The sequence below is a fragment of the Notamacropus eugenii genome, chromosome 1 (genome assembly GCF_028372415.1).
Source record: "Notamacropus eugenii isolate mMacEug1 chromosome 1, mMacEug1.pri_v2, whole genome shotgun sequence".
Taxonomy (NCBI): Eukaryota; Metazoa; Chordata; class Mammalia; order Diprotodontia; family Macropodidae; genus Notamacropus; species Notamacropus eugenii.
The window spans coordinates 696,327,815-696,338,657 of record NC_092872.1 but is presented as its reverse complement, the minus strand read 5'-3'; the positions used below and the strand labels follow the sequence as shown (position 1 = coordinate 696,338,657).

General features: G+C 46.1%; 1 protein-coding gene across 1 annotated transcript; it reads left to right on the top strand.

Moving 5' to 3' along the window:
- Nucleotides 1-2,674: 2,674 nt before the first annotated feature.
- On the top strand, nucleotides 2,675-7,931 carry PSMB10 (proteasome 20S subunit beta 10). The gene is made up of 8 exons (XM_072636098.1): nucleotides 2,675-3,112; nucleotides 3,440-3,527; nucleotides 3,677-3,774; nucleotides 4,127-4,267; nucleotides 4,455-4,570; nucleotides 5,340-5,398; nucleotides 7,442-7,593; nucleotides 7,738-7,931. The coding sequence occupies exons 1-8, from the start codon at nucleotides 3,057-3,059 to the stop codon at nucleotides 7,847-7,849; spliced, it is 822 nt and encodes a 273-aa protein (XP_072492199.1). The 5' UTR covers nucleotides 2,675-3,056; the 3' UTR covers nucleotides 7,850-7,931.
- Nucleotides 7,932-10,843: the final 2,912 nt, after the last annotated feature.

Below are 10,843 nucleotides of genomic sequence, written 5' to 3'. Positions count from 1 at the left end.
ATGGCCTCCCTGCTTTATTTCTAGGACACTTCATCATACATTTTTAAAATTCAATTTCATTTTATTTTCAGTTCTGAATTCTCTCTCCCACTCTCTCATTCATTGAGAAACCAAGAAAAATAAAACTCATTACAAATGTACATAATCATGCAAAACTAATTCTTGCATTAACTATGTCCAAGATTTTAAAAAGGAAGGAAAAGAACATATGTTTCCATCTGCATTCAGAGTCCACCAGCTCTCAGACTGGAAGTGGATAGCATGTTTAATCATGAGTCCTTTGGTATCATGGTTGATCAGTTACTAAGCCTTTCACAGTTTACGTTCTTTACACTAGTGCTGTTACTGTGTAAATTGTTCTGGTTCTCATTTCATTTTTTAAAGTAATTATATATTTTTCAAAATACAACACCTATTCTTATTAAAAATAATAGAAAGCATAGGAATAAATGGAGTCTTTTTTGCAATAATAAGTACCTATCTAAAATGAAAAGCAAGCATTATCTGTAATGGGGATAAGCTAGAAGTCTTTCTGATGAGATCAGGGGTAAGGCAAGGATGTCCCCAGGAATGAATATAATTCAATATTGTATCAGAATTACTAGCTATAGCTACCAAATAAGAAAAGGAAATGGAAGGACTAAAAACAGACAATGAGGAAATAAAGCTGTAACTCCTTGCAGATGATCATGACGCTATATTTAGAGAATCAACTAAAAAACTAGTTGAAACAATTAACAACTTTAGCAAAGTTGCAGAATATAAAATAAACCCACATAAATTATTAGCATGTCTATATGTTATTAATAAAACCAAGCAGAAGGAGACAGAACAATGCCACTTAGAATAACTATAGACACTGTAGTTATACTTGGGAGCCTACCTGCCAATACAGCGTTGTACATGAGCACAATTACAAAACACTTTTTACACAAATGAAGACAAATATAAACAATTAGAAAATATTCATTGTTTATGGGTGGATTGACCCAATATAATAAAAATGACAATTCTACCTAAATTAATTTACCTATCCAGTGCCAAGCCAAACTACCAAAGAATTGTTGTATAGAGCAAGGAAAAACAGTAACTAAATTAATCAGGAAGAACAAAAGGTAAGAATAACCAGGGCATCAGTGAAAAAAATGTGAAGGATGGGGGCCTAGCAGTACCAGATTCAAACTGTACTACAAAGTGGTTTTCATATTGGAGGTGGGGGCAGTTTTCTTCACAGGTTGGAAGCTGTAGGGACTCCCATTAGCCATTTAAGAGATCTCACCTTCTCTGGAATTCGCCTTGATCTTCTGAGTTTCCCCTGCCAAGTCATGTCTCCCTGATGTATGCCACACTACAGCGTCATCCTTCAGGAAACCACACGAGCCTACTTTGGGCAGGGGTGTCACAAAGGTAATGGTTCTTCTAAAACTGAATAAGCAACGGTTGTCTGATCTATCAGTTAACCTGGGAGAAAGAGGTTTCCATTAAGTGGTGCCACAGGAAGCCAGACCACAAAGGGGCAAAGTCAGCTAGTAAAGGCAACAAGTATAGACATCTTTTTCTAGCACTTAGCTGAGACAGGTGGATGAGAGTTAGGCCAGTGGTTTGAGGGGATAATAAAGCTAAGTAAAGGTTTTTTTCTCAAGCTAGTGGAGATGTGGGCATGTCCATAGTGGTGTGGGGGAAGTCAGTAATAAAGAGAGAGTGAAGATGAGAGTGAGAGAAGAGGGAGAGGAGGGGAGGAGGCAGGGAGAGAGAGGCAGAGAGGCAGAGGGAGAGGGAGAGAGAGAGAGAGATGGAAAGAGAGAGGGACGGGGAGAGAGAGAGAGAGAGGGACAGGGAGAGAGAGAGAGAAAGGGAGAGAGAGAGGGAGAGGGAGAGGGAGAGATGGAGAGAGGGGTAAGCCACTTTTCCTTAGTGATTTTTACTCTCTCAAGTGGTTTGAGGACATAGAAGATCAGTCAGGTGTCACAGTGGACAGGCACTGGACTAGGCTTCAGGAAGACCTGAGTTCAAATGTCCCCTTGGATAACAGCTGTGTGACTCTAGGCAAGTCTTTTAACTTCAGTTTCCTCCCCTATAAATGGGAATAATAATGGCACCTACCTCTCCTTGTAAACCTTAAAATTATATATATACACACACACACACACACACACACACACACACACACCCATACCCATACCTATGTATATATGTGTGTACACATGTACATATATATGGATATACGCAAGTTATTTTAATTATCACCAGGATGGATCCGAAGGAAGCATCCCAGTTTGAACAATCTGAGACCACTGATCTCCCCAGTGACGTCTCCTGAGGAGGATGTAACTAACAGTCACTGACTGTGCTCTCTGTCCCTGTGGGAACATACACTGTTTCCATCCTGACTCCTAGATTCAGCTTCATTGTACTTAGGACCAATATCAATGCTTGATGGAGAAGGGGGCAGAGAAGGGGAAGGGGAATGAACATTTGGACAGGATAAGAATCTTAGACCGTCTGAGGCAGAAGGGACCTCAGAGATCAGTTTTAACCCCTCATTTTCAGATAAGGAGAGAGGCAAGATTAGTTCTCCTAAGGCCACCCTGTGAGTCATTAGCATAACCAATGAAGGGCAGAGCTACCTCCCAGGGTCACCAATCGCAGCAGGGGCTCCTCTGTCCCCTCTCTCGAAAAGTCCTCAGTAATGGTGGCAGGGGTAAATAGGAAGCAGGGAGCGCCTGTGTTTACTGTTTCTTCACTAGGGATGGAATGTGGGGAAAGGGAAAGGGTGGGGAGGGGAGGATGCCCCAGAAGAGCTCAGGCAGCCTCCCTGCTTCCCACCTTCCTCCACCCCCCTACCCCAATCCCCGCCCCTCCTCCTGCAGTAGCTAAGGTGAAAGTGAAAGCTGAAGTTACAAGAAAAGGAAGCGTCCAAATCAGCCACACAAAGTCCCCTCGAGGTCCTGCAGGAGCCCCCACCCCAGCACCTCCCTGCCCCCTCCTGACCTCCCCAGCCTGTCTAGCCTCTTTGGCACACCTGCGGAGTGCCTCACGTCCACCCAGCTCAGACCATGCTGCACTCTGCCTGTGAGCCCCAGGGGGGCTTCTCCTTCGAAAACTGCCAGAGGTAAGAGGAAGCCCGGCTGACACGAGGGGCCTGGCCCAGGATTGGGGAGCGGAGAGGTTAGGCTGTCCCTGATCCCCCTCTCTGAAGACTTTGAAGTTCTGGGAATGGAAAAGAAAAGTGAAACTAGCTAAATGGGGGAGGGGATGGGGGAACTCTTGAGGGGCCTGATGAAATTCGTAGATGAAAGGTCTGGGAGCAGAGGGAAGGAGGAAAGCCATGAAGAATCCTAAACTGGACAGAAAGGGCATATGTTCAAGGAGCTAGAAAGACCCCTCTGGTGTGGTTCCTGGCTCCAGAGTGTCTTTTCTTCCTTTTCCCACACCCCAGAAATGCATTTCTGGAATCTTCCCTAAAAGGACTCCATGTTCCCCATGCCCGTAAAACTGGTACCACCATCGCTGGCCTCGTGTTTCAGGTGAGGGGGCGGGGGGAGATGGGTCGGGAATGAGAGGGACAGATCAGCTGGTGGGGGGCGGTGGGTGAGGGGATTGATTTTGGGGGAAGTGTAGAGATGGGGCTAGTAGGGTACTGAGGTCTGGAACTAAGCCCTGACCTCTCTTCTAGGAGGGAGTCATCCTTGGGTCAGACACCCGGGCCACCGACGATTCGGTTGTGGTCGATAAGAACTGTGAAAAAATCCACTTCATCGCCCCCAACATCTAGTGAGTCACCTTTCCTATCTCACCTCCCTGCCCAACATCTCCCCCATATATCCCCAGCTACCTCCTCCTTAGTACACAGGAATTAGAGCTGGAGGGAGCCATCATTAGGCCAACCCTCTTATTCTACTCAGGAAACTGAGTGCACAGGGGAGGAAATGAGCTATTGGCAGAACTGATTAAAAAACAAACAAACAAATAAACAAGACCTCTGGTTCCAAACTCAATGCTTTCTCCATAATTCCTACTAGTTGACCTTTTGCTCCAGCCTTCACCCCCCAGACCACCCCAACCCTAGTCTAGCTTGACCCTCTCCTCTACAAGTCTCTTTCTCTAATGCTGACTCTCCCCTCAGCTGCTGTGGGGCAGGAGTGGCAGCAGATGCAGAGATGACCACACAGATAATGGCGTCCAACATGGAACTACATGCTTTGTCCACCGGCCGGAAACCACGGGTGGCCACTGTCTCACGAATGCTCCGCCAGATGCTCTTCCGGTGCAGTGGGAGCTGGGGAGGGGAGGTTAAAAAGAATTTGAGAGATCTGGGAAGGAGGCAGATGGAGTGCATCCTTGGGATGGGGACAAGAAGATAAATGGGGTGGGAGGCAAGAGCTGGAGGGAGATGGGGCTGGCTTGGGGACCCTGGGCGTGGAGAGAGGAAATGATGAGATTTCTCCCTACAGCTACCAGGGCCATATTGGGGCCTCCCTCATTGTAGGGGGAGTGGATATCACAGGCCCCCATCTCTACAGCGTACATCCCCATGGCTCTTACAGCCATCTCCTTTTCACTGCTATGGGTGAGTCCCTGACCCCTAATCAGACAGACGTCCTCCCACCCCCAGACTCACAGAGTCACAGGATGTTGGTTAGAAAACACCCAGAGGCCACCTAGTCCATATCCTGATTTTATAGTGAGAAAACTGAGGCTCAGAGACCTTGGGAAATTGGCCCAAGGTCACATAAAAAGTAAAAAGAAAAGTCAAGACAAATCCAGGGCCTCCAACTTCAACTCTTCACTTTTCTTCCTTAGACAGGACACCAATGATTGTTGGGAAGGGTTTCTTTCCATTCATTCTAAATCTGCTCCAATGTAACTTCCATGGCTAGGTAGCACAATGAAGACAGTCATTAGACTTGGAGTCAGGAATCCTTGTCTCACTAGTTGGGTGACCTAGGCAAGTGACTTGCCCAGCCTCACCTGGCCTTGGTTTCCTCATCTATAGAGATGGGTTAATTAATAGCACCTTATTTCACAGGGTTAATGTGAGGATCCAAGTGAGATACTGCGTGCTTTCTGAACTTTAGTGCTACATAAATACTAGCTATTATTAATAATTAATATTATTACTAATTATTAATAGCCCAGACCTCTGAGACCAAATGTCCCCAAGGATATTCACCCACTCCACCCTTCACCCCCCTTCCAATAAATAGCCCTCCCAGTCCTGTGTGTATGTGGCAGCAGGAGATGTGTCTTAAGGAATTGTGGAAAGGGGAGAAAGCTGAGGGAGGTTGCCTAGGACCTAACAATGCTCACTACTGCTGTCCTCCCTCACCTTCCAAAAGGCTCTGGACAGGGACCGGCCATTTCTGTGCTAGAGGATCGCTTCAAACCAAATATGACGGTGAGAGCCCCCTTCCCCCATCCTGCCCCTGACCCACCTTTCTCGTCCTCCCCCCATCTCAGCTTCTTCCTGTCTTCTCATTCCTCTCTACCCATCGTTGTGCTGAAACCAGCTTCCTTTCCGGTGGGGAACAGTTTGGTGCCATCTGCACTATGTGTGCAGAATGGTTTTCTTATTGCAAGCCCATCAAAGACAAGTCCCTGGGCCTGGCTGAGAACCTGGGGGCTGCGCTGAGCTCAGGACCCCGTCTACCGCCTCCCCTTTTCTGTAAATGAGCTGAGAGGTAGACTCCTCCTCGGCCTGGAAATGAGAATGCCTTAGGGAGCTAATGAGTGGGAAAGCACAGAACAGCTTAGAAATGTGAAGAGAAGGCAGCCTGCTCCTAAGGTGTAAAACACCGCCAACCTTAAAGTGTTTGTGTGTGTTCCCCATTAGATTGGAGAGAGTGGGAGAACTGTAGATGGACTATAGGGCTTGGGTGGGGGGAGTTCATAGGGACTGTTTGTTTCCAGTAGCAGAGCTAGGTTCATTGGGGCAAGGCTGAGATTATGACCAGATGCTCTTAAGGCCGCCTGGCAATGACATTCAGAACCCAGCTTCACTCGAGGGTAGATAGACCCCCCAATCCCCCAACAAGGCAGAGTGAAGAGTGGGCGCAGGGGCTCTGAGATTCTGCACCCATGCACTCATTCCTTCAGGGCCTTTTTGTTCTGGTTTGCTTTGACCTTGGTTTCCTAGTGAAACAACTTTAGGTCTTTTTTTTTTTAAATTCTGGTGAAAGGTCTTATCTCAATCCAACCACCCATGTGCCTAAAGTGAGTTGAGATTGGCAAAGCCCTGTCCTCAGAACCAGCCTATGAGAGAGGCAACTGCATTAAATAAAAGGACTTTGTCCACACTTGGGCTGGGCTGGGCTGGGGATATCATTGTATTTTAAGAGGCTGGGCTTGGTGGGGAGAAGGGAGATCAGATATTGCCTCACCTTCCTGAAGAGAACCTGGGAATGAGACTTAGAGAGAAAGATCAGAGGAGAGTGTGAGATGCAAAGGGGTGTGGATGGCAGGGAGACCAGCATGGCTGGAATGGCTGATCCCTTCCCTCACCTCTGTCCCCCTCACTTTTCTCTGTTCTATTCCTACCCCCATTTTCACTTCCCCATCCCCTTTATCTCTCTCTGTTCCCTCACTGTCTCCCTTTGCCGTCTTCACTTCTTTCTCCCTCACTTCTATGTCCCTTCAATGGCTCTTCTCTTCCTTCATCTCTATCCCCTGATCACTTCCACTCTCCTTCCTTCTTGTTTTTACGTCCTCTCACTGACTGCCTGTCCTCTGTCTGCTCAATCTCTTTATTTCTTTTTTTTAAATTTTTTAATAATTATTTTATTTGTTTTCAGTGTTCTACAATCACTTCCATATATCTCAGATTTTTTTCCCCTCTCTCCTTGAGATGGTGTGCAGTCTTATATAGGTTCTACACATACATTCCTATTAAATACAGTTTCACCATAGTCATGTTGAATAGAAGAGTTAAAATGAATGGGAGAAACCATAAAACAAAACATAAGATAACATAAAAGAAAACGGTCTGCTTCATTCTGCTGTCCAGTTCCATAGTTCTTTCTCTGGATGTGGAAGGCGTTTTGCTTCAAAAGTCCATTGGGAATTTTTAGGTCCTTGCATTGCTGTGAAGTACTAAGTCTACCAGAAGAATTCCTCGCACTCTGTGGTTGTTGGTGTGCACAAAGTTCTCCTGGTTCTGCTCCTTTTACTCAGCATTAGTTCATATAAATCTTTCCAGGCCTCTCTGAAGTCCTCCTGTTCATCATTTCTTACAGCACATAGTATTCCATTACATTCATATACCACAACTTATTCAGCCATTCCTCAATTGATGGGCATCCCTTTGATTTCCAGTTTTTGGCCACCACAAAGAGAGCTGCTATAAATATTTTTGTACATCTGGGACAAATCCCTTTATTTCTATACTCACTCCTTCACCTTCATTCTTTTTCTCACCTCTGGCTGTCCCCTCACCATCCCCCAGCTGGAGGAAGGCCAGCAGCTGGTGGTTGAGGCAGTGACTGCTGGGATCCTGGAAGACCTGGGCTCAGGAAGCAATGTGGATGTGTGTGTGATCACCCAGGCTGGCACCAAGATCCAGAGGGCAGTGAGCACACCAGCTGTTCTCTCTAAGAGGTGAGAAGCCGGCTACCAGGCAGGGGGAGAGTGTGTGGTGATGGGAGGACACATGGGAAAGGAGAGGTCACAGACAGGCTGGAGGGATGGGGAGAAGCATATTGAGGAGAGCATAAAGGATATGCCCCATCCTCTACCCCTCAGGCAGGGCAAGTATGACTACCCAAAGGGTACTACAGCAGTGATGAAGGAGACTGTAACACCTTTGGCTTTGGAGATGATTGAGGAGACCGTGCAGACAATGGAGGTGGAGTGAGTGAGTGAGCGAGCCCTAGTGGTCACAGGATTCCACCTTAAATCATGGAATACTTCCAGGACAATAAAAGTCTTTGTAATGAGCTCTGAGTCTGATTGTTTCTGGACCTGCACCTCCTCATGGCAATGTAAAGGGGACACACTGATACTCGGAGAGATGGCCTGGCACATGTAAGTGCTTAATAAATGACGATTGATTGGGGTGGTCAGGGTGGCAGGGAACAGCCCTAGGGGTAGCTGAAGCCCAGGACCTGCTCCCCAAGGTTTCCTCTAACAAACCCTGTGTGCCAGAGTGGGCATCCCAAGGCTGCTACTACCCCATGGAGCCTTCCAAGCTCTCTTCTCTTAGTTCAACCCAGATAAATGTTAGGGTTTTTAGAAGACACTTTACTGAGTAATCATTGAGAAATAGAGCAAATAGGAAGTTGTAGGGCTGGAGAATGAAGAGCCCAAGAGCTCTCTGAGGGTACCTATGCCCCTGCTCTGATTCCTCCCTGGGGTGGGGGAAGATATGAGGAGCCCTCCTGTCCTGGTCACCCTAATCTGAAGTACTGAGTCAAGTCCTGGTACCACAGTTTAGGAAGTTCACTGACAGCCAGAATGGGGAGGGGATGGAATACACATGCCATGTGAGGGTCAACTTAAGGTAGTAAGGATGGCTAACCTGGAGAAGGGTCCTCCTCAGGTGCTCTGAAAGAAGGCCTGGTCTTGATACCTTGGGCCAAAGGAAGAACAAGAAGCAAGGGGTAAAAATTAGGATGGCAGATCTGAGTTTAAAACAAGAAAAAACAAATTTCCTACTATTAGAGTTGCCTAAAAGTGGAATGAAAGTATGTGGCCTAGTGGAGACAGAAACCATCAGGAAGACCTAGGTCCAAGTCCTGCTGCTGATGTAGGCAGGCTGGTTAGCATTGGTGGAGGGGCTCTCCTTACCTGGAGCTCTCCATACCAATAAAACACCAGCCCCCAAATGCAATGATGTGCCCTGAGGTATGCAGAGTTCCCATCAGGGGAGATCTTCAAGTAAGGGTTGTATAGCCACTTGACAGGGATGTAATTTATAAAACCATCTTTGCAACATGCTGTCTATATTCTACTACTATCTTTACCTCCTGCCCACAGAAACCTTGGGCTCTGCCCTGGAACCATGTTGGGCTCTGAAAGGTAAGTTTTCACCTTCTTGCCCAGAACCAGGCCCCTAGGCCTTGGGCTTGTAGAGAGCCCCCTGCCCAGGTCCCCTTTCTATATTGTACTCCCCCATTAGAACAGAAGCTTTTTGAGTGCAGGGACTGTCAGGCTTACCTGTATTTGTATTCTCAGAGCTTAGCAGAGTAACTGGCACATAGGAAGCAAGTAACAATTGATCTAGGGCACCTAGGTGGTACAATAGATAGAGTTTGGGGCCTGCAGTCAGGAGGACTCATCTGCCTGAGTTCCAATCTGGCCTTGGGCACTTTTACTAGCTGTGTGGCTCTGGGCAAGTCACTCACCTTCTTTGCCTTGGTTTTTTTTTTTTTTTAACTTTTAACATTCATTTTCACAAAATTTTGGGTTCCAAATTTTCTCCCCTTTTGTCACCTCCCCCCACCCCAAAACACCGAGCATTCTAATTGCCCCTATCACCAATCTGCTCTCTCTTCTATCATCCCTCTCTGCCCTTGTCTCCATCTTCTCTTTTGTCCTGTAGGGCCAAATAACTTTCTATACCCCTTTACCTGTATTTCTTATTTCCTAGTGGCAAGAACAGTACTCGACAGTTGTTCCTAAAACTTTGAGTTCCAACTTCTCTTCCTCCCTCCCTCCCCACCCCTTCCCTTTGGAAGGCAAGCAATTCATTATAGGCCAAATCTGTGTAGTTTTGCAAGTGACTTCCATAATGGTCATGTTGTATAAGACTAACTATATTTCCCTCCATCCTATCCTGTCCCCCATTACTTCTATTCTCTCTTTTGATCCTGTCCCTCCCCATGAGCGTCGACCTCAAATTGCTCCCTCCTCCCCATGCCCTCCCTTCCATCATCCCCCCCACCCTGCTTATCCCCTTCTCCCCCACTTTCCTGTATTGTGAGATAGGTTTTCATACCAAAATGAGTGTGCATTTTATTCCTTACTTTAGTGGAATGTGATGAGAGTAAACTTCGTGTTTTTCTCTCACCTCCCCTCTTTATCCCTCCACTAATAAGTCTTTTGCTTGCCTCTTTTATGGGAGATAATTTGCCCCATTCCTTTCTCCCTTTCTCCTCCCAATATATTTCTCTCTCACTGCTTGATTTCATTTTTTTAAGATATGATCCCATCTTCTTCAATTCACTCTGTGTACTCTGTCTCTATGTGTGTGTGCGTGTGCGTGTGCATGTGTGTGTGTGTAATCCCACTCAGTACCCAGATACTAAATAGTTTCAAGAGTTACAAATATTGTCTTTCCATGTAGGAATGTAAACAGTTCAACTTTAGTAAGTCCCTTATGATTTCTCTTTGCTGTTTACTTTTTCATGCTTCTCTTCATTCTTGTGTTTGAAAGTCAAATTTTCTTTTCAGCTCTGGTCTTTTCATCAAGAATGCTTGAAAGTCCCCAGTTTCATTGAAAGACCAATTTTTCCCCTGAAGTATTATACTCAGTTTTGCTGGGTAGGTGATTCTTGGTTTTAGTCCTAGTTCCTTTGACTTCTGGAATATCCTATTCCACTCCCTTCGATCCCTTAATGTAGAAGTTGCTAGATCTTGTGTTATCCTGATTGTATTTCCACAATACTTGAATTGTTTCTTTCTAGCTGCCTGCAATATTTTCTCCTTGACCTGGGAACTCTGGAATTTGGCCACAATTTTCCTAGGAGTTTCTCTTTTTGGATCTCTTTAGGCGGTGATCTGTGGATTCCTTGAATGCTTATTTTGCCCTCTGGTTCTAGAATCTCAGGGCAGTTTTCCTTGATAATTTCATGAAAGATGATGTCTAGGCTCTTTTTTTGATCATGGCTTTCAGGTAGTCCCATAATTT

Excerpts from the sequence above, each read along its gene's own strand:
- PSMB10 (XM_072636098.1), top strand. The coding sequence starts at position 3,057 with ATGCTGCACTCTGCCTGTGAGCCCCAGGGGGGCTTCTCCTTCGAAAAC. Across the intron at positions 3,775-4,126 it reads TTCATCGCCCCCAACATCTA|CTGCTGTGGGGCAGGAGTGG; the intron begins GTGAGTCACCTT and ends CTCTCCCCTCAG. Across the intron at positions 5,399-7,441 it reads GCTTCAAACCAAATATGACG|CTGGAGGAAGGCCAGCAGCT; the intron begins GTGAGAGCCCCC and ends ACCATCCCCCAG.